Here is a 27,500-nt window from a genome sequence, read left to right on the forward strand (position 1 = left end):
CTCTAGTTTTCAGGGAAAAAATAGGTTTCGAAAACAAAAGGTAAATGTTGTTGATATACAGCAACAATTAAGTATGGAAACTGGTAAGCTTGATTTAATTAGATCTCGTTTTTAATTTAGTAAAGCAGGGGATACGTGAGCAAAATATTAGGCCAGATAAGTATTAAAATTTAGCAAGTTAACCCCTAAATCGCTTTCAGGACCAAGTACGTTTTAAATATATACGGTATGAACACTTGAAAAATGATACTAATCCACTAAATTGGCTTTAAAATTCGAGCTAAACCCCTACTTAAACAATGACATCAAGCTTTCAGGACCAAATAGATTTTTAAAATGATGTGGTGTTTATGTGTCGGCGTGTGTATGTGTGTGTGGTGTTGTGGTGCGGGTGTGGCGGTGAAAAGTTTGTCAGTTGCGAGGAATATATTTTAGCGTGCAGGACGCGTGACGGTGTTTTGATGAGGCCCGCCCGCCTGTTGTGGCTACCTACGTGGCGCTGACAAATGATGGCTGCAGTTGTACCAGAATAAATAAATGAATAATGGAAAATGGCAGCGGTCAGGCTCACACGCTGCACTACCCCTTGTGAGACTGACCATAAAAATAATCAGGCCCAGAAAGAAAAGAAATATGAAGTTGACAAATGATGACTGCAGTACCAGAAAAATTAAATAAATAAATAATGAAAAACAATAAGGGCCAGGCTCACATACTAAAATATCCCTGACAAAAACAGCAGATACTGTAGTACTTTGCTTTTGTTAATGCCAAGAAAAACATGAGTGTGGAGCTGGCAGTGATGTTGCAGTTGTAGGAAAATAAATGAATAATGAATAATCGTAAAAGCCAGTATCCCACTTTATACTCTCCCTTGAGAAGCAAAGAAAGTTGAACAAAACAGTAGATTTTAATTTGCTTTTGTTAGTGCCAGGAAAAAAAAAAAAACTGAATAAATGGCAGCTGCAATGCTAACTGGAAACTAAATAAATGAAAACAGAATAAAGTAATAAATAAATGTTGCAAATCAATAAATAAAGATAAAATGAACAGATAGGTGTTGCACGCCCTATTGAGGTGTGACCTATTTAATATATTTAAAAAAAAATGAAATACAATAATGTAAGGTCAACCATTAATAGACAGGCGAGCTTTCATTTTCCTTTTTTTGCGACGTTGATAATTCTGAGAAGAAAATAATTATAAAAGTGGCCTTTGACAAATGACGACTGCAGTTGCAGGAGCGTGCTCTTGGGAAAATAAATAATGGATTAAAAAGAAAAGTGTGGTGTGTGTGTGTGTGTGTGTGTGTGTGTGTGTGTGTGTGTGTGTGTGTGTGTGTGTGAAGACATTATGGAAATTACCTTTGACAAATGGCGGCTGCTGAGAAAAATGCAATTAACGCTGAATAACCTGACAAATGACTACTGAAACTGTAGATGCTCTGTCTGTAAATTAAAAAATAAAATATCGATGATGATGATGATGATGATGATGATGATGATGATGATGGACATTATAAAGACAGCAATGCGGACAGTGGTAATTAAGATGATGGTGATGATGATGACCGCTTGAAAAAACTAACCTAGTGCCAATCATTAGGTCTTAATGCCTTAAAAGGCAGGTGTTTCAGTTCAGTAAAATCGCCAGTCGTTAGGCAGGAGACAGCTTCAAGAGTGTCCGAATATCTAGATTTTGACTCTTGGGTTTTGATTTTGTCTTCCAGTAAACAAACAAGCATCGTATAGTCTTATCAGTGTGCCTGTTTTAGTAGTACAGTATGTATGAGTTTCTGACAGGTAATGTGAAGCCCGTGTATAAAGAAAAGTACAAAATATATGTGCAGAAAGTTTGGCTTGTGTGGTAGTCAGGATTCCAGGGCTTGAATGATTGAAATATACCTCAATCTTCTCCTCCGCACCAGACATCAACCGTGATGGTGTGATAGAGAAGCGTGACCTGGATGCTGCTGCTCATCGTTTGTGTCGGCGTTGTGGGTGGCGGGATGACGACCCACGCACCACTAGACTCACCACACTCATGAACGCTCTCTGGCTCGCACTCAAGGAACACGCCGACACCAACCACGACGATAAGATCACCAGACTGGAGTGGGTACGTCAACATTTAACCTTTAACCGCTATGAAAGGATGCAGGGTTATTGTTGGAGGGATGGTACTTGCTGTAACGTGTTCGACTCGTGACCTGCTTCTGCTCGCGATCTACAGAGGTCGAAACCCAAGCCGTGATGGAAATCTAAAATGGATGTTGGTAGTATGTCGTTTCATATTCTTACATTATGCTCTTACCCTATCGATTCATACCAGTGACATATACAGACTGACAAATATAGACATAGACGTTACAACCCTTCGACTGTTACATGCATCACCCTCATTGATGACGCCCCTTCCCGAATAGTACTTTGCCAGCATTAGAAAGGGTTAACGCCTCATACTGCAGCTAAGAAACTATAGATTTAACCCTACAGCCTAGAGGAACGAGCTATCTATTTTACTCTGGGTAACGGTGGGTGGTTTTACTCGCCATTAGACAACCTCCCGAGGTATAAGATTTAAGGGAATTAAAAAAAAATCTTCATTAACTCTTTGATCTTGAAAACTCATTTTTTATGCTGCGTTATCGATAGCCAAAGAACTGTATGTGAGTGTACGGTGTTAATGAGATGAGCAGGGAATATGCATGTATGAAGTGTGCAGTGTGGTATGTGTCGATATAACTGAGTAAGTGTAAAATATGCACCCCACATCATCTGTTCGTGAGCATTAGGGCTATGGTGATGATGGCGATGATGTAGTATATGAAGGTAATTTACAAGCCTGTCAAGTGTGGTGTGCAGATGTGGAACTGATAAAATATGCAAGTGTGTAATGTGTGGGTGATGAACAGTTGTAGTAGTAGTAGGCTACCTGTAACCCCAGGTTCATCTGAATGTGAACCCAGCAGACTGCAGAATAAAGCTGTCCTACTCTTGTAATCCACTATACCCCTTTCACGGGATAGGGAGGGAGTTGAGAGTCATTTTCACAACACGGCGGCGGAGCCGTGCAACTATGTTCAGTGCCACCGAGTGAAGGCGCCCCTCTAACACCGATGTGCAGATACAATGTGTAAGTGAAATATGCAAGTGAAATGTGAAGTTGTATTGTGCTTCTGTACAGGGTGCAAGTAAAATGTATAAGTGTGGTGCACAGGTGTGTAATGTGCAAATGAAATGTACACATAAATTATGTAAATGAAATGTGCAGTGGCAAATACGTATACGTATACTGTACAGCTGCGGCTGTGGGAGGATGTGGAGAGGCGGTGGAGGAGAGGGACGGCGAGAGAGAGCACCCGTCTGAGCACGCGACAGGAGACAAACACCCGCACCACGCCAGAGTGGATCAAGGAGTACTTCAACTATAAATTTATGCTTCTCGACGCTGCGGGTAAGGAAGGCTGAGGGTAGAGTGAGGAAGGAAGAGGGAAGGGTTTGGAAGGGTGAGGTAGGAGGAGGGAAGGGTTAGGATGGGTGAGAGAAGAGTGAAGATGGGAGGTGGTGGTTGGAAAGGTGTGAGACGGAGAGTAGTACTAGGAAGGACGAGGGATGGGGTTAGAATGGGAGATGGAGAATGGAGAAAGGAAGTATGGGGGATGGAAGTATGGAAGATGAAATACTAGGAGGTTGTTTGGGGTAAACATAAGGGATGGTGGTGGGAAGAATGTGGGATCGTGGTAGGTAGTGTGAAGGATGGTGGTAGCAGGATGGGTAAGAGGGTGAGTGACGACAGTGAGGAGAGTGAGGGATCGGTGGAAGTAGTGGAATGGGTGAAGGTGGAGAGTAAAAGTGAGAGGCTGAGAAGTGGTAGTGGGATGGATAAGGAAGGAGGGGAAGGTGAGAGACTGAGACGTGATAGTTCGTATGAGGAAAACAGAGAGTAAAAGCAAGCTTAAAGACGCATTACATGTAAAGCGTGCATTAAATATGATCCATGATATGTTTCATTGAGTATAACAACATTTCAAATATGAATTAACCCATTCTTTGACTCAGTCTACAGGGTTTTACAGTAGCTTACCAGCATTTACAAAGAACCAGTTTTCTTCACAAGAATAACCTTGGGCTACAGAAAATGTATCCAGTTTTAAAGGGTACGCTGATATACAAACGTTTTGCCTAGTATGTTCACAGTATGCGGTATCTGTCGTCTAATGTGATTGTCGTACCCAGAGATATAAGTGTCTTCGATAAAAAGACATCCAGTCACGCCAATCCTCACCAATTAACAGGTTCCAAAACACACCATCCTATATCATATCCATCATTATCTGGTCCCTCCATCTAGTACTCGAATTATTCACATTTCAGCCACCCTGCTCATACAACCTTGTAAGCTCTCTTTCACTCCCCGTTTGACCATAATGGCTGAACCACTCATAAGCATACATACACATAATGACTTGTGATTCTCTTTCATCCAGCTGTTTAAGCTCATGTGATCGTACTCCCTTGAACATAAGCTTCTCTCTAGCACCTCTTCCTAGGCGTATTACTCCCAAGTGTTCTGTACATATTTTCCCCATCAACATAGCTTCCTTGTTTTTGTTATAGTAACCCCTCAGTGAACTTCAGCTCACCTGCAGTCTACCATCCTCTTTTCGGAGGAGAGGGACGTTTGCATAACCAGGCAGTTGAACCGCCCAGTTATACCAGTGCCAACACATACGGCTTGCATTCATAAGATACATAAGTGTACATTAGGATATCAATGAACCATAAGCAGGAATAACCTAGTAAGGAAGCTGTGTTAGGTATCCTCCCATGCCCTACCAGGATAACCCCCCAGATATATAATTCCATATCTGTGCCCTCTACTGTATGTTTCCCCAGGTGATGGTGTGCTGGACGAGGAGGAGTTTGTATATATAATGACCCAGTACGGCGCCTCAGACCTGGATGCCAAGAATTCCTGGTTCCTCTTGGCACAGGTGAGGTTCAGTGGGCAAAGTTCATTCACCTTAAACCCTTCACTTTGACGACGTATTTTTCACTTCAGTCATACTACTACCAGACTATTTTGTTCAGCGACTTTATTCGGTTTTAGGACTGAAAGAGCTAAGTTTATATCTAACCTACTTGTTTTTTGTTTTTTTAGTTAATATAGCTTGAACCCCCTCGTCTCACTACCTGCCACATCCTCAGGGTCGTCGTATGGTGGACTTGCGAGGGTTCGAGCGTCTGTGTGAGGAGTTCTTTTTGAGCGACGACCCAAACACCCCCGGCACCTACCTGGCAGCGCGACTCTACTTCCTGCCCGGCCACCAGAACGACGCATCACCTCCCCCTTGAACCCTCTCGTTGAACCCTTGAACCTTTTATCTTGATCATTTAATTTTTCACATTTTTTTTTTTTAACCCATACTCTTACCTATTCAACTTTCATCCTGGATCCCTCACCTCTCACCCTTGACCCTTCATCTCTCATCTTTGTTCTCTCTCCTCTGATTCTTCGCTCTTGACCCCTCACCCTTCACCTCTCATCCATGATCCCTCACCTATTACCCTTGACCCTTCACCCTAACCTTTCACCCCTCATTTCAAACCTTTTATCTCTCACGTCTCATCCATGAACCCTCATCTCACACCCTTGACCCGTGAACTCTAACTCATGACCTCTCACCAATAACCTTTGACCCCTTACCTCTCGTCCTTGATCTCATATTCACTCAACCTTTACTTGCCATTCATGACCTCCTCCCTATGACTCCCTTCGATCGTGTGCCGTCTTTTCACTTTTAATATTGCAGCTTCCAGACTATTTTGTTTCCCTTAGGAGAGGAATTTCGAAATGGAAGGGGAATATCTAACTTTTATTAACCTCTTCTGTACATAAGATCTTTCCAAAGTGAAATAAATCGCCCGAGTTAATTTTACTCAAAGAGTTAATTTTACTTAGTTCCTCGACTCTTGCATCCGTATTCTCGTTGGCGAAGCGGACTTCGTAGTACATACTTCTTGTGGTGCTGGGGAGAGACGCCTTCATGTGGTAGCATTGACAATCGAGCTGCTCCCCCGCCTGGTTATACAAACGTCCTTCTACTTTCTCTCCCAATCACCCAAAAAGAGGATTGGGGAATGCAGGTGGGCGACTTCAGCCTGCAGTCCACAGAGTTCATGTTCAGATGAGTCTGGACTTGCTGCTGCTACAACTATTACTACTACTGCTGTTACTACACAACTACTACTGTCACCACCACCACCACAACCACCACCATTATCACCTCCACCACAACTGCTATTATTAATATTAATGCTACTTTTACCATCACTCCTTCTCATAATAATACCGATACAACTATTACTATCACTATTGCTACTGCTGCTACTGCTACCGCTACCATTACTATCACTACTACTATTACTACTGGTAATACTACCACCACTACTACTACTACACCACCTCCACCACCACTACTACCACTGCTATGACTTTTACTGCTACTACTATTACTTTAGCAAAAAAAAATCGTTTTACACAATGACAATCTCCTCTGCGTTACATGTTTCCTTCCAGACTCGGCATAACTTTCATCAATTACATACAACACGATGTTAGGCCATTCAGTCCGATGGCGACCTGTTATATTTCGTTCTTGCTTCCACCACACGATTTTATTTCTTCTTGCTGCCACCAGACGGTTTATTTTTGCTTTGGGGAGACTTTTGGAACCGGAGAGGGTAAATACTGCTGACATTAACCTCTTCACTACTACAGATTCTTCCAAGGATGAGTAGAAAACCGTCGGGTGCTGGCAAGACTAAGCAAGACTAAGCTAAAAAAAAAAAAAAAAAAAAAGTCAAATTGATAAAGGGGTTACAGTAGTATTAGGCTAAATAAAACGCCGGGGAAGTGCTAGTGCAGTCCTAACATTAGTTATATACTGTTTATATTTTTCTAACTCCTGTTGTTTACTTAGTTATCAGTTAATCCTATATCTTTCCATTACTTGACGTTAGATCAGTCTGAAGTTTATTTTATCCCCCCTTTTCTTTTTACTTCAAATTAGTCAAATTTATATTTGTTTTCCATTGAATTATTATCTGTTCCACTTTATTCAGTAGCCGTATGTACTGGACCCCTAGCTAGTAAGTTCTGTTTTATAATTCTACGTATTATGTTCTCCTTCAAAACAGAGATGATGATAAGCATAAATCAGTAATAATGAAGGAGCACTCGGAGAGTGTAGCACCTGCACCCATCAAACGATCTAAAGGTCGAATTTCTGATTTTCCCTGCATCCTTGACGTCGACTGATTGCTCTCAAAATCGAATTGCTTCAATCTTGCTTGACCCTTAACACTTTCACCAAACTTGGCCCAAATCAAACAAGAAGGAACACTCGCACCCAACCTAAACTCTCGAGAATAGGAGACCTAAAGTTCACAAAAATACAGAACCTTAACTCTTAGGAATGCGAACCCTATGCTCGGGAGAAATCGGGACCTAAACCATCGTGTGTGGACGCTAAGCTCTCCAGAATATGGAATCTTAGCTCTCCAGAATACTGAACCTAAGCTCTCCAGAATACGGAACCTAAGCTCTCCAGAATATGGAATCCTCTCCAGAATACGGAACCTAAGCTCTCCAGAATATGGAATCCTCTCCAGAATACGGAATCTAAACTCTCCAGAATGCAAACCCTAAGCTCTCCAGAATACAGACCCTAAATCCCCAGGATACAGCCATTAACCTCTCCAGAATACGGACACTAACCTCCCCAGAATACGGACACTAACCTCTCCAGAATAGACCCTTAGCTCTCCAGAATAAGCAACCTAAGCTTACCAGAATATGTGACCTAAGGTCATGATTCCGTCAACATAGGAAGCTTTGTAGCACCTTTTTGGTAATGATTTATTTTGCACTGTACACCCAACTACTCACACGTACGTTGTCCTTGTCTTTCACGAACCGACATTAATTGCATTAATACTGTCAAAGAGAATATTACATTCCCATACCCAGGATGACCTCGCTAAGGAAAAAAGTGATAGGGAGCCTCCTGGGTAAACGAGCATCATGGCATTAAGCTGTCAAGAATGCAACCCCAAAGAAAACCAGGGTCTCTCGTCACATAACCTCAGAATCATTCTTTCCAACACTTAGCCACCCTTTTCTGCTGGATAGTGGTACCTCCACTCTGTGTCAATTCTCGATGGTATTCATTACATCAGTCGCTTAGGCTTCCCCTCCCTACCAGACACATGGCACTAAACTGGAGTCACCATCCAGGGCCATCGAACATTGACTGGCAGTATCCTCATTCAGTTAGGTCTCTCACGTTGGTAGTCATTCCATCACTCACTTGGGCATGCCATACTAATCAAAACTATCCCATCAGCGAGGATGAGCAGTCATCAGCAGAGTTCACGGGTACTGGTTAGCAGTCACCCAACTCTCTACTCTCATTTAAGTTCATATCCAATCCAGAACTTGCACAAGATAACCAAGCTGACCTGTGACAGGTTCTGAGACACACTGGGCAAGGATAACTAATGGTTCTCAGTGCGTGGCCACCAGATCATTCATTCCATATCTCACACTGACCATACAGACACAAGATGTAATAATGCCCTAAACTCTTGAGAAGAGAGGACCGTGGCCGCCGGATCATTCATTCCATCACTCACTCACCCTTGCCGTGCAGACCAGCGATGGGTCCTCAGACACAATGGGCAAGGGCAACCCAAGGTCCTCGATACATGGCTGCCGGATCATTCATTCCAACACTCACTCACCCTTGCCGTACAGACCAGCTACGGGTCCTCAGACACAATGGGCAAGGGCAATCCAAGGTCCTCGATGCATGGCTGCCAGATCATTCATTCCATCACTCACTCACCCTTCCCGTGCAGACCAGCGATGGGTCCTCAGACACAATGGGCAAGGGTAACCCAAGGTCCTCGATGCATGGCCGCCGGATCATTCATTCCATCACTTACTCACCCTTGCCATGCAGACCAGCGATGGGTCCTGGGACGCAATAGACAAGGGCATTCCAAAGTTCTTGAAGCATGGCCGCCGGATCATTCTTCAGTCTAACTCTCTCCTGTCTGCTGGTTGGTGATGCCTCAGTTGTCAGTGTCAGTTCTCTCTGGCACTCACTTCTTAAGTTGTTTATGCTCTCTGAACTTTCCAGACACATGCCACTGAGCTGATGTCATCATCTTCGTCGTACACTGGTTGGCGCTGTTTCCATTTTACTGTGTCATGCACACTCATATTCGTTTCATTACTCACTCGTGCTTCCCATGGTGACAAATAATGCATTATCAGTGAGGATTTGCAGTTGTCACCATCCAGGGACCTCAGACACTGGTTGGCAGTGCCCCCACTCGCTTCTCTCTTGTACGTTGGTATTCATAACAATACTTACAGTATCATCAAGTTCTTCAGCGAAGGGTACTCAGATACACTGGGGAAGGGCAATCCAGCTATTCAAAACATTGCTGCCGTATAATTCATTCTATAGATTACACTTACCATGGAGACTAGACGCAGTAAGACCAAAATCACTCGAGAATACGGTACTAAAATCTTGAGAAAACGGACCCTAAGCTGTCGAGAATACGGGAACTAAGCTCTTGAGAAAACGGACCCTAAGCTCTCGAGAATACCGAACCTAAGATCTCGAGAATACGGACCCTAAGCTCTCGAGAATACGGGACCTAAGCTCTCAAGAACACGGACCTTAAGCTCTCGAGAATATGGGACCTGAGCTCTCAAGAATACGGACCCTAAGCTCTAGAGAATACGGGACCTAAGCTCTTAAGAATACGGACCCTAAGCTCTCGAAAATACGGGACCTAAGCTCTCTAGAATACGGACCCTAAGCTCTCGAGAATACGGGTCCTAAGCTCTTGAGAATACGGACCCTAAGCTCTCGAGAATACGAGACCTAAGCTCTTGAGAATATGGACCCTAAGCTCTCGAGAATACGGGACCTATGCTCTCGAGAATACGGACCCTAAGCTCTCAAGATTACAGACCCTAAGCTCTCGAAAATTCAGGAGCAAACGTCTTCGATCACATGGACGCCGGATGATTCATTTCATCACTCACTCACCCTTGCCGTGCAGACCAGCGATGGGTCCTCAGACACAATGGGCAAGGGCAACCCAAGGTCCTCAATGCATGGCCGCCGGATCATTCATTCCATCACTCACTCACCCTTGCCGTGCAGACCAGCGATGGGTCCTCAGACACAATGGGCAAGGGCAACCCAAGGTCCTCGATGCATGGCCGCCGGATCATTCATTCCATCACTCACTCACCCTTGCCGTGCAGACCAGCGATGGGTCCTCAGACACAATGGGCAAGGGCAACCCAAGGTCCTCGATGCATAGCCGCCGGATCATTCATTCCATCACTCACTCACCCTTGCCGTGCAGACCAGCGATGGGTCCTCAGACACAATGGGCAAGGGCAACCCAAGGTCCTCGATGCATAGCCGCCGGATCATTCATTCCATCACTCACTCACCCTTGCCGTGCAGACCAGCGATGGGTCCTCAGACACAATGGGCAAGGGAAACCCAAGGTCCTCGATGCATGGCCGCCGGATCATTCATTCCATCACTTACTCACCCTTGCCATGCAGACCAGCGATGGGTCCTGGGACGCAATAGACAAGGGCATCCAAAAGTCCTCGAAGCATGGCCGCCGGATCATTCTTCAGTTTAACTCTCACTTGTCTGCTGGTTGGTGGTGCCTCCGTTGTCAGTGTCAGTTCTCTCTGGCACTCACTTCTTAAGTCGTTTATGCTCTCTGAACTTTCCAGAAACATGCCGCTGAGCTGACGTCATCATCTTCGTCGTACACTGGTTGGCGCTGTGTCCACTTTACTGTGGCATGCACACTGATATTCGTTTCATTACTCACTCGTGCTTCCCATGGTGACAAATAATGCATTATCAGTGAGGATTTGCAGTCGTCACCATCCAGGGACCTCAGACACTGGTTGGCAGTGCCCCCACTCGCTTCTCTCTTGTACGTTGGTATTCATAACAATACTTACAGGATCATCAAGTTCTTCAGCAACGGGTACTCAGACACACTGGGGAAGGGCAATCCAGCTATTCAAAACATTGCCGCCGTATCATTCATTCTATAAATCACACTTACCATGGAGACTAGACGCAGTAAGACCAAAAATCACTCGAGAATACGGGACTAAAATCTTGAGAATACGGACCCTAAGCTCTCGAGAATACGGGATCTAAGTTCCCATGAACACGGACCATAAGGTCTCGAGAACACGGGATCTAAGCTCTCAAGAATACGGACCCTAATCTCTCGAGAATACCGAACCTAAGCTCTTGAGAATATGGACCCTAAGCTCTCGAGAATATGGACCCTAAGCTCTCGAGAATACGGGACAAATGCTCTCAAGAATACGGACCCTAAGCTCTCAAGAATACGGGACCTAATCTCTTGAAAATACAGACCCTAAGCTCCCGAGAATACGGGACCTAAGCTCTCAAGAATACGGACCCTAAGCTTTCAAGAATACGAGACCTAAGCTCTCAAGAATACGGACCCTAAGCTCTCGAGAATACGGGATATAAGCTCTCGAGAATACGGGACCTATAAGCACTTGAGAATACGGACCCTAAGCTCTCGAGAATACGGGAACTAAGCTCTCAAGAATACGGACCCTAAGCTCTCGAGAATACGGGACCTAAGCTCTTGAGAATACGGACTCTAAGCTCTCGAGAATACGGGACCTAAGCTCTCGAGAATACGGACCCTAAGCTCTCGAGAATACGGACCCTAAGCTCTCGAGAATACGGGACCTAAGCTCTCAAGAATACGGACCCTAAGCTCTCGAGAATACGGGACCTAAGCTCTCAAGAATACGGACCCAAAGCTGTCGAGAACATGGGATCTAAGCTCTCAAGAATACGGACCCTAAGCTCTCGAGAATACGGGACCTAAGCTCATGAAAATACGGACCCAAAGCTTTCGAGAATACGGGACCTAAGCTCATGAGAAAACGGACCCTAAGCTCTCGAGAATACGGGACCTAAGCTCTCAAGAATACGGACCCTAATCTCTCGAGAATACGGGACCTGAGCTCTCAAGAATACGGACCCTAAGCTCTCGAGAATACGGGACCTAAGCTCTTAAGAATACGGACCCTAAGCTCTAGAGAATACGGGACCTGAGCTCTCAAGAATACGGACCCTAAGCTCTCGAGAATACGGGACCTAAGCTCTTAAGAATACGGACCCTAAGCTCTCGAGAATACGGGTCCTAAGCTCTTGAGAATATGGACCCTAAGCTCTCGAGAATACGAGACCTAAGCTCTTGAGAATATGGACCCTAAGCTCTCGAGAATACGGGACCTATGCTCTCGAGAATACGGACCCTAAGCTCTCAAGATTACAGACCCTAAGCTCTCGAAAATTCAGGAGCAAACGTCTTCGATCACATGGACGCCGGATGATTCATTCCATCACTCACTCACCCGTGCCGTGCAGACCAGCGATGGGTCCTCAGACACAATGGGCAAGGGCAACCCAAGGTCCTCAATGCATGGCCGCCGGATCATTCATTCCATCACTCACTCACCCTTGCCGTGCAGACCAGCGATGGGTCCTCAGACACAATGGGCAAGGGCAACCCAAGGTCCTCGATGCATGGCCGCCGGATCATTCATTCCATCACTCACTCACCCTTGCCGTGCAGACCAGCGATGGGTCCTCAGACACAATGGGCAAGGGCAACCCAAGGTCCTCGATGCATGGCTGCCGGATCATTCATTCCGTCACTTACTCACCCTTGCCATGCAGACCAGCGATGGGTCCTGGGACGCAATAGACAAGGGCATCCAAAAGTCCTCGAAGCATGGCCGCCGGATCATTCTTCAGTTTAACTCTCACTTGTCTGCTGGTTGGTGGTGCCTCCGTTGTCAGTGTCAGTTCTCTCTGGCACTCACTTCTTAAGTCGTTTATGCTCTCTGAACTTTCCAGAAACATGCCGCTGAGCTGACGTCATCATCTTCGTCGTACACTGGTTGGCGCTGTGTCCACTTTACTGTGGCATGCACACTCATATTCGTTTCATTACTCACTCGTGCTTCCCATGGTGACAAATAATGCATTATCAGTGAGGATTTGCAGTCGTCACCATCCAGGGACCTCAGACACTGGTTGGCAGTGCCCCCACTCGCTTCTCTCTTGTACGTTGGTATTCATAACAATACTTACAGGATCATCAAGTTCTTCAGCAACGGGTACTCAGACACACTGGGGAAGGGCAATCCAGCTATTCAAAACATTGCCGCCGTATCATTCATTCTATAAATCACACTTACCATGGAGACTAGACGCAGTAAGACCAAAAATCACTCGAGAATACGGGACTAAAATCTTGAGAATACGGACCCTAAGCTCTCGAGAATACGGGATCTAAGTTCCCATGAACACGGACCATAAGGTCTCAAGAACACGGAACCTAAGCTCTCAAGAATACGGACCCTAATCTCTCGAGAATACCGAACCTAAGCTCTTGAGAATATGGACCCTAAGCTCTCGAGAATATGGACCCTAAGCTCTCGAGAATACGGATCCTAAGCTCTCGAGAATACGGGACCTAAGCTCTCAAGAATACGGACCCTAAGCTTTCAAGAATACGAGACCTAAGCTCTCAAGAATACGGACTCTAAGCTCTCGAGAATACGGGATATAAGCTCTTGAGAATACGGTCCCTAAGCTCTCGAGAATACGGGACATATAAGCTCTTGAGAATACGGACCCTAAGCTCTCGAGAATACGGGACCTAAGCTCTCAAGAATACGGACCCTAAGCTCTCGAGAATACGGGACCTAAGCTCACAAGAATACGGACCCTAAGCTCTCGAGAATACGGGATATAAGCTCTCAAGAATATGGACCCTAAGCTCTCGAGAATACGGGACCTAAGCTCTCAAGAATACGGACCCTAAGCTCTCGAGAATACGGGACCTAAGCTCTCAAGAATACGGACCCTAAGCTCTCAAGAATACGGGACCTAAGCTCTCAAGAATACGGACCCTAAGCTCTCGAGAATACGGGACCTGAGCTCTCAAGAATACGGACCCTAAGCTCTCCAGAATATGGGATCAAAGCTCTCAAGAATACGGACCCTAAGCTCTCGAGAATATGGGACCTAAGCTCGCAAGATTACGGACCCTAAGCTCTCGAGAATACGGGACCTATAAGCTCTTGAGAATACGGACCCTAAGCTCTCGAGAATACGAGACCTAAGCTCTCAAGAATACGGACCCTAAAGCTCTCGAAAATACGGGACCTAAGCTCTCAAGAATACGGACCCTAAGCTCTCGAGAATACGGGTCCTAAGCTCTTGAGAATACGGACCCTAAGCTCTCGAGAATACGAGACCTAAGCTCTTGAGAATATGGACCCTAAGCTCTCGAGAATACGGGACCTATGCTCTCGAGAATACGGACCCTAAGCTCTCAAGATTACAGACCCTAAGCTCTCGAAAATTCAGGAGTAAACGTCTTCGATCACATGGACGCCGCATGATTCATTCCATCACTCACTCACCCTTGCCGTGCAGACCAGCGATGGGTCCTCAGACACAATGGGCAAGGGCAACCCAAGGTCCTCGATGCATGGCCGCCGGATCATTCATTCCATCACTCACTCACCCTTGCCGAGCAGACCAGCGATGGGTCCTCAGACACAATGGGCAAGGGCAACCCAAGGTCCTCGATGCATGGCCGCCGGATCATTCATTGCATCACTCACTCACCCTTGCCGTGCAGACCAGCGATGGGTCCTCAGACACAATGGGCAAGGGCAACCCAAGGTCCTCGATGCATGGCCGCCGGATCATTTATTCCATCACTCACTTACCCTTGCCGTGTAGATCAACGCACAATGGGACCTCAGACAGGCTGGATCGTCCTCACGATCCAAGGTCTTGTCGCACTGGGTGGGGGCGCCCAGACTCACCCCTTCATGCACGTCAGGATATTTGTTCTGTTATGGAGAGGAGGTGGTGCAGGTCCCTCCAAGTTAGTTAGACGACTGCTGGAAAAAAGAAAAATATGTTACCACTACGGCTGCTAGTGTGAGAATGACTGTGAACATTTATTTGAAGAGTTTAAATAATGAAAGGTCATTAAGAAAATGTTACTACTACCTTTGATGGTGATGAAATGATTGTATACTTGTTTGAGAACTTTAAATGATGGAATTTAAAAGCAATGAAACAAACGAATAGCAAAGGTCTTACCCTATATGGCTCCTGTTGATTGTGGACACTGAAGAGTTTTCGTACTCGTACTTCATAAGAGACGGGGATGTTTCTGCTGCAGCTGCTAGTAAGAGAATGACTGTGGACACCTGTCTGAAGAGCTTATATACTTGTACTTCATAGAAGGAGGAGATGTTTCTGCTGCGACTGCTGGGGAGAGAGTGACTGTGGTCACCTGTTTGTGTTACTTATATACCTGCACTTCATAGAAGACGGAGACGCTGCTGCGGCTGCTGGTGATAGAATGACTGTGGAGACCTGTTTGTGCTCCTTATATGCCTGTACTCAAGAGATGACGGAGATGTTGCTGCTGCGGCTGCTGATGAGAGAATGACTGTGGACACCTGTTTGTGCTGCTTATATACCTGTACTCAAGAGAAGACGGAGATGTTGCTGCTGCGGCTGCTGATGTGAGAATGACCGTGGAGACCTGTTTGTGGTGCTTATATGCCTGTACTCAAGAGAAGACGGAGATGTTGCTGCTGCGGCTGCTGATGAGAGAATGACTGTGGACACCTGTTTGTGCTGCTTATATTCCTATCCTCTAGATGAGACGGAGGTGACGCTGCTACGGCTGCGGGTGCGAGAATGGCTGTCGACCTGTTTGACGCCGTTTTATAACTGCGTTTCATAGAAAATGGAGATCGCATATTAGAAAACGGGGATTGCATCATAGAAAATGGGAGAACTTGAAGGGAAAGTGGCAATTGGTGGAAGGGTCTTCTGCAACCCCATCATCGTCTCCAGTGAAGGTCCCAGACAAGAACATCCTCCAACCCCATTCAAGACCCCGTCACACCCAGCTTGAGAGGAAATAGTGACAGCGATAGTTATAGTAGTTGAAGTCCCATGTTCATCTGAAACGTGAACCCAGTGGACTGCAGACTTAAACTGAGCATTCCGTTCACCATCCTCCTTTTCGGGGGTGGGGGGGGGATAGAGACAGAGAGATGAGGGACGTTTATGTATGCGGCAGTTCGTCGCCCGGTTATATCAGTGCCATCATATAAAGACGTCCCACTTTAGCACCGTCAGTCCAAGGTGAAGTAGTATAACAAGAAGGCAGGTTATGAGTTTACAACGAGGACAGGCAATGGGAAGACTGATTTTGTCCACCACACAAATATCAACCTGCTGGAAGGGATCTGGAACCCATTGAAGTTGTTGGCTCAGATGATGGGGCAGTAAGAGGCTTAGAATATACCCAAGACGACTCCCCAGGCTGCCCCCCCAAAACCTAATGAAGCAGTGAAACCCAAGATATTACACTATTTCTATCCTAACTTGGTTGCGATTTTCGGCCAGTTGCAACTTATTTCACGTGGCTGAGTGGCAGAAACGATGAACGATGCAGCTCTACACCCTTTCCATACCACTTCTTCGCAGTGAGCATCCTACTCTAGTTTTAATCTTTCGTAACAATTCAGCATTTAAGATGGAGTACTGGTAGTTTTAGGTCAGGTTAGAGTAAAAAGCGTACAGTATAAATTCCATCTGCACTGAATTCTATATAAACCTTGGCTGAGGAAAACCGCCGAACACTAGCAATTCTTCTGTTGAAATTTTATTGCGACAAACGGCTTACCATCACCGAAGATCCAAAAATTTTGCTTTTCTATCCCAACCTCGAAAAAAAAAAAAAAAAGGTCAGTGAGAAAGACCCAGCAACGTAAAAAAATGAAGAGAACAAGAACAAAAACAAGAACAAAAAACAAGAAAACGAAGAATATCAAGGTGAAAAGACCAACAAATACAAGCTCAAGAGCTGGGAAGAAAAGAAGATATGATTGCCTGCCAAAACAAGAAAAAAAGAAAAACTAATTTTGAAAAACAAAGCCACAGAGCCCTGCGCCATTCCAAGCCAGTCAAGGAAGCAACATTACGAGCCTACGGAAAGTGGCAAAATTCTGGGGGAATTCGGAAGGCAACAACTATAAGATCCGCATTTAGAAAGATTAAGATTGGAAAAAAAAGAAGTAAAGAAGTGCTTGAAAAAGAAGAAACTTAAATAACTTGCTAAATAGATAAAAATGAACACTATACAGTTGGAAAGTGACAGGCCCATCAGTCTTCTGCTCTGACCGTCTTTCATACTTTCATTCTCTTCTCCTTCCACTGTCTTACTTCGTCAATTTTTCCTATCTCTCCCGCCACCTAGAAAAAAATGAAGACAGTAGAGAACCTGAAGACAGACGAGAACTCAAAGACAAACAAGAAGAACCGAAGACAGCAAGAATCCAAAGGCAAACAAGAGGACCCGAAGTTCATTTCTATGCGTAATAGTTGTCTTATCTATCGCCGCAGTCGCTTGGTATAATATTAGTATGAAAACTGTTATAGATGGATCAGTGAAAGGTTTAGCTTTGTGTCCAGTGGAATTGTGTCGGTAAAGTGTGCCTGGCTGGTATGTCTGTGTTTTCTTACGGGTGGAGGACTGAAAGTACAACTGTACAAGGAAGGATCGATCTTGAAACACTTTCGATTGCTTCTGGGGCCGCTTCTCCTTACTTCACCTTGGCTCCTTGTGCTGGGAGTACTTGATAGCTTGTTCATATTGTGTACAGGCAGGTGATAGCATGATGTACTGCGCGTTTAGAAAGTGTACTGTGAGAGGCAATTGCTGGATATTGTGTTCAGTGACGTGTTATGAGTGCATAGTGATGATCGGTAGTGACGATATAGAATTCGGGTATATACTGTTTCGAGGTGCTTCTGAGGGGTTCCTTCTTATGGTGGCACTGACTTAGCTGACTGGCTCCAATGCGTGCTTGTGCAAACGCTTATGAGCTCCTTCCCTATTCCCCGACAGGGGGATGATGAACTGTATGAGGGGGTAACTTCAACCTGTAGTCTACTGGGTTCACATTTAAGATGGACGAAGGGTTACAATTATTACTACTACTACAACAACAACTACTACTACTGTTATTACAATGCCTTAAGCTTACATCAGTGAAGTATTGTCGGTGCTTATTGCTTTTCTCAGCCTTCTATGTCTCACTCTCGGCATGATGCACAGTGCATTTAGTAAGTGTACTGTGAGTAGAAAGTACAGGATATTGTGTTAATTGACGTGATAGCAGTGCATAGTGATGATAGATAGTGATGTGATGTTAGCATCCACATTGTTAAGAGGCGCCTTCCAGCGATGACTTGACACTAATAAGTGGCTTCGCTGCCTGGTTGTGCGATGCTCCTCAGTTTTCTACCCATTCCCTGAAAGGGAGATAATGGACCGCAGAAGGAAGGTAGTTTCAGCCTGCAATCTACTGGGTTCTCATTCCAGATGCACCTGGCGGTTGCATCTTTAACTACGACTACTACATTGCTACAGGAATACATCAATGAAATACTGTCGATGCGTATTACCTCCCATTACTCACTCTCAGCCTAGAGATATCATCTGCTGTTGGAATTATATAATAGAGTTGTTATGTCCATTAGAGGGTTCATGATGAAAACATGAACTCTCTTTGGCTTCATGACTCACTCTCAGGAGAATAAAATCGTCTGCGGCTGGATGAAATAGAATACTAGTTAGAGTATCTTGACCATGAGAGGGTTTTAAATCATCTACTTTTGTGCCGAGGAGTCTTTTATACTGATACAACACTCTCACGGCTGGAACAGTTCTAGCAAGTAACGTCAGACTCTTTTTATTCAGCTGGGTGAGTTCCAGGAGCCAGAGAGTGTTAACAGTCTCTTCACACCCATCCCTGTGTAGTCATGATCTTTATCGTTCCCTGAGTGTTCATCATTATCATCATCATCATAATCATTATCATCATCACCATTTTTTCGCTTTATTTTATCAAATTCTGTGTTCGGTTACGTGCATCATTATGACGTCATTTTTTAAAAATAATGTGATGATGAAAAAGAACAATACAATTAGGAAAACTGATAAGTAATTTTCAGATCTTTTCCTGTTAACTTAATTCTGTCAAAAAGCAATTAAAACTCTCTCTCTCTCTCTCTCTCTCTCTCTCTCTCTCTCTCTCTCTCTCTCTCTCTCTCTCTCTCTCTCTCTCGTAAGTGAGAGAAAAGGATGTATTTAAAGACACAAACTCATTTCTCTATTATATATTTAAATAAAAAAAATCTTTATTGGTAACATTAACCACAAAAATATCACAAAATAATGACTAAGCGATGCACACACAACCTGAAGCGTAAATAAGTGACCCATACACTGGATAATTCGTGTCATTTGGTGTCAAGTTTCTTTCATCCTGGTGTAGTCCATTTTCTATTCATATCCTTGCTGCTGTCAGACGGTTTTATTCAGCTTAGACAAGACTTATTGCTGAAGGGGTATATCTATCTTTTATCTAACCCCTTTAGCTCGAAAAGTTTGTCATAAGCTGAATAAAATCATTTAGTAGTAGTAGTAGCAGTAGTAGTAGTAGTGGTTGTTGTTGTTTCATTTCGGGAGACAGGGAGGGGACCTGAGGGACGCTTGTATAACCGGGCAGTGAAGCAGACCGGTCATATCAGTGCCACCACGTGAAGGCGTCCCTCTCCAGGACTGTGGCAAGAATAGAATGAAAGACACCCCAGGGGTCTATGGGTTAATATGAAAACTTCGGTACTAATCACATCTAAGTCCTTCCGAAAAGAATATAAATCAACTTAATTGTGGTTTCTATATACCGGTACTTCTAATAATTGCTAATAAATATGAGTAACCAAAGAAATAAATTAATCGACATAAACTCAAAGTAGGACAAAAAATATAAGTGATGAACGCAAAACTGGAGGGAAAGTCAAACCTGAAGTGATGAAAACCGAAGCTCAAAGGTCAAGTCTAAAGAGCATAAATCGTGCAATGCCTTCGTCGCGATTGATTACTGTCGAAACTAGGAAATCAAACGTGTCTGTTATAAAAATTGTAAATGTAAAGACAGGCTTAGGTTCGAAGGGAAGCAGGGGTGGGATGGATAATGAGGACTAATAAAACAGAGAGAGAGAGAGAGAGAGAGAGAGAGAGAGACAGACAGACAGACAGAGACAGAGAGACTTGGTAATTGAAAATATAATCCAATGAAACATGAGTAACATCAACTGGAGTCTCAGCAAATTAATATCAAGGAAAAACAAGAAAAAAGTTGAAAAACATCTGTGAAGAAAAAAAAAAAACAAGAAAAGAGGAAAAAAAAACAGATTAGGGAAAAATGAGAGGAAGTAAATATCAGGAGAAAGAGGGACAAAAATCAGAGGAGAAAAGTATGATCCCGCATTACTCCCATGAACCTTGCGACTGCGGTGCAAATATGAGATACTAGATGCCGTAATTTAGGCGAATAAAAGATGATTCGTGGCATGTCCTCTTCAGCGACTTATCCTGCATAGCACACGATTATATTCGCTTATAAGTTCGTGATATCGTTTTAATATCAACGTACGGTAGTTTGCATCAATGACAGGGAAGGGAATACTGAGGTGAAATATGCAGGCTGAATCGCTAAGAAAGGTGTGTTGCGAAATCTTCAAAAACCACTTAATTACAACCCTAGAACTCATTCCGGATGCCGTGCGAAGTCCGTCCCCAGTGTCCAGTATTTTAGAGATTGCGCTCTGTGCCTCTTTCAAACGTTTATCATCACCGTCGTCGTCGTCGTTGTCCCCGTCCTCGTCGTCCTTATCATCCTCGTCGTCGTCGTCGTCTTCGTCCTCGTCATAGTCATCGTCGTCATTGTTCAGTTTGTTGTCGTCTGCACCATTATCGGTGCCACTTAATCTTCATCATCGTCGTCATCATCATTATTATCACCATCATCATTATCATTAACTTTGTCGTCATCATCGTGTACGCTATTACATTATCATATTCGTCGTCGTCGTCATCTTCATTACCATCAGTATCATTAACACTGTCAATATCGTCATCGTCAGCACCGTCAACTTCATTATCATCGTCATCATCGCCATCAACATCATCACCATCGTCTTTTTCACCATCATTAACATTAGTATCACCAACTAGCTATCCTATTATTTTTTTTATTATGTCTATCTGTCAGTAAAGATATCAATGTCTTACTTTCAACAAAATATTCTTCCAAGCATATTAATATAAAGAGGGTAACTTAATTCTCAGGGACATATCACTGGTGTTTTTTGGAGCTCCGTAGCAACTTTTCCTCAGCTACTTATTTTCCCTGTTGTACCTGAACATCCTCGTCAATGTCACTGATACAGAGTGATATTAAAACGATATAGATAACATGTGAGAGGACGTTAGGACGTACTAGGCAAAATAAATAGCAAAGGAAGAGATGCCACGAAGCTTCCTATGCCACCAATGATACGGGTCTTTTCGTGTTCACAAAGTCCCTCAACACAGTGAATCAAGTGACTTATTCTATTGGCTAATTTTTACTACCCCCGAACGATTTCATTCATCTTAGGGGAGACGAGAAGTGAAGATTTTTTTGTTTTGTTTAAGATTCTCCTAAGCAGAATAAAATCGTCTGAAGGTAGCTAGTATGGAATTCAAAATAAGTCACTAAATGAAATAAGTTAAGGTGCGTATAAAATTGATTGTAATAAATTTTTCTTCACTAATATCGCTACCAAACACTTCACAACCAAACTGGAGCGAATATTAACATGAAAAATATGGTAAAAGTATTCCTGTTAAACTGGGGCAAATATTAAAGTGAGAAGTATGACAAGACAAAAAAAATCCTGACAAAATTTCGAGATGGTGTTAACAAATACATAAAATAAAGTGGAGAGAATACGGTACCGTGAAGTGGGTTTGGAATCTGTATGTGGCTATTGGGTTGTACAGATCCACACATTAAAGAGAATTAACTAATACAAAAATCCTGGAGGCTCAGCAAAGATATAACCCTCCATTTAATCTAAGGAGGCCCCCTAGCACCTCTACCTTAGCGATTTATTCTTGGATAAAGCAGGTTAATATAATTTTGTACATTATTTATGAAGTATATGATGATATTTGAATGACTTAAGTAACAGAGAAGAGAATTAAGGATAGCAAGGTGCAATAAGTAAAATAAATCACTCAAGAAGAGGTGCTAGGGAGCTTCCTTAACCGACAAGATGGGTTCATGTGTTGTATCATTTAAATATAAAGTAACAGCTTCTTAATGTTCACAGTTACACGTAGAGAAAGTGAACAACTAGTCCTAAAAGTACCAGCCTTTTTTTTTTTTTTTTTGTTCATAGCTACACCTGAACAAACTGAACAACAATGCTGTTTGTAATTTACAAATCAAACAACTAACTTTATGATACTGTCTTGGTAACAAATATTAAGGTATAACTCTACTAATATCATCTCTAACAAAGATCACAGCAAGTTTTAATATTATATTCCGGCAGAGGAGGTCAGGACAGCCATAAAATGCAGCTGAACTTTCGTCATCATCATCGTTTTCGTCATCAACATCACTATGACAGGTCAATTCCCTCATTAAACACTTCAATGATACCCTCCATCACCCCTTCAAAACACCCTTTTACACCCCTAAACACTCCTAAACACCTCTGTTCTCTCTTATACACCTTCAATTACTCTTATCTTTCTTGTGTATTTCCCTAAACAGTTCTACAATCCTCTACACTCAATTAAGCTCCTCTGCTCTCTCCTACACACTCCGAAGCACTTTAAATGTCACTCAACACTCACTTGCACTATCCTTTACACCCTACACTCTCCAGAGTACCTCAAAGCCTCCAGGTACACTCCTAAGCACTTCTAATCTCACCGCCACACTCCCCACACACTCCTAAAACACCTCTAATCTCTCCTTACACACTCCCGAACACTCCTACACTCCCCTAAAAACCTCTCGCCGCTCCTACAGACTGCCACACACCCTCATGCAGGTCTCCTCGTACTCAAAGTTGTTCTGGTTACCGCCACAGCCTCCATACACGAACGAAACGCAGCGCCCTTCCTTTGCAGACCAGCCGAACTTGTGGTGCAGGGCGCGGCACCTACCTCGCTGTACCGGCTCGCTGCACAGTTCGGCTGCCTCCTCTGCAAGAATAAAATAATGCTGTTTTACTTACACTGTTTTCCAACATTCTGCTTAAACATATCATCAATAAGATCATTATCACCATCAACAGCAACATTAACATCATCATCTTCGTCATTATCTTTTTTCACACCAATTTTGGGGAGAGTTGAGATCCAGAAGAAAAAGGGAAAATGTTCGAAAATAGGAATGCCGTTAAAAGCATGCCTATAGTTCCTTCACCGTAACCTGGCCTAGATTTTCGTCCTTTTGCAGTGCATTTCATGTTCATTGGTGCCAGAATAAGACTGAAGTATGGCTCTACCTCCTTGCCATAGAACTCTTTCGTGACTAGCATCATAACCAAATGTTAAAATATTCCTACAGCTCAACATGCAGGATGGAGAAATGTCAATTTTATGCCAAGTTATAGTAAAAAGAGTATAGTAACATGGACCACACATACCATATAAATATATAACAAACGAACTTATCCTGTAATGAAAATATAGATACATACAAGTACACAACATGCATTTATCCCCCTAACAACTAAATGAAATAGTCTGGCGGCAGGAGAGAGAGAGAGAGAGAGAGAGAGAGAGAGAGAGAGAGAGAGAGAGAGAGAGAGAGAGAGAGAAGCATGCATTCGAACTGAGGGAGTATTCCATCCAAACTCAAGGAGGGAGCCAGGAGCCCCACCTCAGCCTAGCAACACCTCCGTTGAAAAGGAAAGTGGTAGTGTGTGTGTGTGTGTGTGTGTGTGTGTGTGTGTGTGTGTGTGTGTGTGTGTGTGTGTGTGTGTGTGTGCGTGTGATCATAAAAAATAAAAATCAATGGTGAGAAAGGGTAAAAAACGCAAGACTATGATTTATGATTGTCTGGAACCACCAAGAGGAAAACTATAATTCAGGGGTGAAATGCCGAGTGTAGGTCAAGAAAAATTATTAGACATCTGTATTACCTTGAATCACACGTGTAGGTTGCAGTCAGGCACGAAATTTTGCCTAATATAGTTCTTTCATCATAACTTGGACCAGATTTTTTTATTTGCTCTTGGAGTTTACTCGTATTCCACGTACCTCAGTGGCATACAGTGCTACGGTTCTACATTCTTTACATAACACTTCTTCGTGATTAGCATCATACTGTAGTGCTAATAGATTATTACATCTCGGTATTTAAGACAGAAACGTAGATGTTTTTGACCAAGTTGAAATAAAAAAGAGTATCATACATTAATCAGCTTCACACTTAGGGTATGTTCGTCGCTTTACCCCCTAACGCATCATGTCAAAGAGCATCATCTGTGGGAAGAGAAACATGCCAGGCCTCTCACAGCTTCGGGATATTAGCCAGCAGAGGAATGAGAGAAGTAGTAGAGGTGAAATATTAGACGACCTTTTATCTCAGAATGTGCAAAAGACAGTGAAAGCCGCGAGAATCATTAAATCAATAGGGTGGAAAAGTTTAGGGAGATATATCAGCATTTTCGACTCCGCCTTTGACCCTCTTGAACTGCTGTATCTCTCCATTAAACACCTTTCCTTGTGTGTTCATGCTTCTCCCGTCTGAACATTTCACGCCATTGTGATATGAGACAGGTTACGCAACATTCCCGCTGAGTTGTGTGGTAGTGAGAGCGGTGTGGCTGGGGTTGGTAGCTGGTTCCATATTCATTAACCTTCTTGGGTTAACGTTGTTTATTTTTACTTTGGTCTTTGCTCGTACATTTGCCGTAGGGGGAATATTAACGTGAAAAATACGAAAAACAAAACTATTTCTTTCAACGGTAGCCTCCTGTGAAAACTTGTCTTTCATGAAAATTTCTTAAGATCCTTGATAAAATGCGAATCCTGGAGACGTGTTCTACAGTCAATCACACTCTTCTACTTTTACTTTCCCTCCCTTTCTCCCGTAAGAAACCTGAACAACAAGGAGTTTATATTAGTGGAATTGCATCCATCATTGCTATTATCATCTTTTATATTCTATGATGCATAGGAGACTTCGTTGCATCTTTTTCTTACTTATTTTTAAAGCATATTATATTTTCGTATTACTATTAATTAATTGAGAAAATTTTCGTATCGACATAATTTCATTCAATAACGTACAATATGATGAAAAAATCTAACATTCAATATAAATCGCAGTGGAGTTGAGGAGTTATACAAAATTCTCATCTCCTTTCCTATTCCGTGAAAGGAGGGTGGTAGACGGCAGGAGAATGACAACTCCAGCCTACAGTCAACCGGGATCCGGATTCAAATGGTCCCGGGGCCACAGCAACAACAGCAATACCGTGTCTAAAGTTTCGAACTAAAGAAGAAAGATTCCCTCCCTCCCAGGCCGTTTTAATATTACAGATTATTTGAACACGGCATCGTTAGGCTCTGACGCAGGTTCTACACGATGTGAGGGAAGTATTACCTGAACAATACAGTCAGGACAAACGTTAGGCTACTGTTTCAATGTGTCTTCATTACACTTAAGGTATATCCGTTCTTTCTTCCCTGACACCAAATTAAGGAGAGTCAACAGAGAGCAGAGAAACATACGAAGCCTCTCTCAGCTCAGGAATATTAACCAACAAAGAAAACTGAGAAGCATAAAAGGTGAAACTAAGAGAAGTTTTACCCCCGAACTATGCATTCTTGCTCCGGAGTTCCCCGAAGATCTATATTCTGTGGTGATTTTTCCCCGGCAACAATAGCCAGTTCTGGGAGGAGACCAGGATCCCTACTTTCATGATGACGCCAGGGGAGCGAAGGTGTCGGTGGCGCCAGACGAGGGTCACTCACCTCTCCTAAACACTTTCTAATCAGGCCTTCACACGCGTCCCTCTTCTCTCTCACACGCGTCCCTGTTCTCTCTCTCTCTCTCTCACTCTCTCTCTCTCTCTCTCTCTCTCTCTCTCTCACTCTATCCGCTTCTCTGTCTCACTCGCCCGTCTCTTACACCTTTACCCTCTCATCTCTCACACGCACCCGTCTCTCTTCTCTCTCAAACGCATCAATCTTCTTTCCAACATGCTTCTCTCTTCTCCACATGTTTCAAGGGCCGTCACAGTGAGCGGCCAGAGATTCTGCCCTCGACACGTGTACCTCATGGCTATATTCTGGTTAACACAAGGGGCTTCGTAGTGCCTCATAGCTATATATATTAAGACGCTGGGGCATTTCTAGGAGCGGCCTTGTTCTCCAGTGGCCCATCAAAATTTTTCGGAATGAGGTACTTGGCTCCCTTAGACTTTAGCAAACTCCCACTCCACACCCGTGGATTTTTACAACTCTAGCGAAACCCTATATTAAGGCCCTAAGGCTCCATCATATATCTATTACTTTTGTGTCTGTTCATCTGTCACCTCATTTTCTCTAGTATGTTATGTATATCTGCTTCGTATATACACGGTTGGCGCCAGTAACACACAAGAGGATTATTAAGTCGCCTGGATGTATATTTAGCCAATAAAGTATAAATGAAGGTTTTAGTAGCTACAATATTAATAATAATAATAATAAAGAGGGAAAATAGTAAGTCCAAAAGTACTGGATAAACGAAGGACCATCATTGTCGTAATAAGGAGCTTCAGTTAAGTCTATAAGAATGAATCACCTAGAGTCCGAAAAAAAAAACTTAGGGAGAGACTGACGGACAGTACTGCCACAAGATATACTCCCGTCCCTAAAAATGCCAATATTGTTCTAGTAACTCCTGAAATTTGTGGAGAATCAAACCAAAATGAAAGTAGTGAAGTGTTCTGATTGTTTAACTCTCTCGCTGCTCTCCACGCACGAAGGTATGTTATTCAGGCCAAGGCAGTTTTCTTCACCTGAGAATGATCCTAGTGGCCAAAGGGTTAATATTCTCGTATCTTACTTCAGAGGGAGCTATAACTTGTTTGCTGTACCGTGTTGATATGGAGAGAAACCAGCACACACACACACACACACACACACACACACACACACACACACACACACACACACACACACACACACACACACACACACACACACACACACACACACACACACCTTGGCAGTTCCTCGAGGCCTCGCCTCAAGGTAAAAAGAGAAAGAAACAGGAAAAGGTGGTATTCAGATGTACGCTCTCTCTCTCTCTCTCTCTCTCACACACACACACACACACACACACACACACACACA

At 43.6% G+C, this 27,500-nt stretch overlaps 2 protein-coding genes across 2 annotated transcripts in view; one reads left to right on the forward strand and one right to left on the reverse strand.

Moving 5' to 3' along the window:
* Positions 1-5,357, forward strand: part of LOC145411861 (calexcitin-2-like) — a 10,726-nt gene extending 5,369 nt beyond the window's left edge. The window contains exons 2-5 of the mRNA XM_080281820.1: positions 1,928-2,118; positions 3,303-3,456; positions 4,899-4,996; positions 5,211-5,357. Coding sequence (XP_080137946.1) covers positions 1,928-2,118; positions 3,303-3,456; positions 4,899-4,996; positions 5,211-5,357 — 590 coding nt within the window. The remainder of the gene's footprint in view (positions 1-1,927; positions 2,119-3,302; positions 3,457-4,898; positions 4,997-5,210) is intronic.
* Positions 5,358-15,026: 9,669 nt separating this feature from the next.
* LOC145411862 (putative Kunitz-type serine protease inhibitor) overlaps positions 15,027-27,500 on the reverse strand; it is an 18,435-nt gene continuing 5,961 nt past the window's right edge. Inside the window, exons 4-7 of the mRNA XM_080281821.1 lie at positions 23,175-23,348; positions 21,148-21,283; positions 15,314-15,481; positions 15,027-15,108 (exon numbers count right to left, since the gene is read on the reverse strand). Of these exons, the coding sequence (XP_080137947.1) occupies positions 15,027-15,108; positions 15,314-15,481; positions 21,148-21,283; positions 23,175-23,348 (560 nt within the window). The remainder of the gene's footprint in view (positions 15,109-15,313; positions 15,482-21,147; positions 21,284-23,174; positions 23,349-27,500) is intronic.

This window comes from Coenobita brevimanus, chromosome 91 (genome assembly GCF_032717465.1).
Source record: "Coenobita brevimanus isolate Jiangsu-jjx chromosome 91, ASM3271746v2, whole genome shotgun sequence".
NCBI classification, from domain to species: domain Eukaryota; kingdom Metazoa; phylum Arthropoda; class Malacostraca; order Decapoda; family Coenobitidae; genus Coenobita; species Coenobita brevimanus.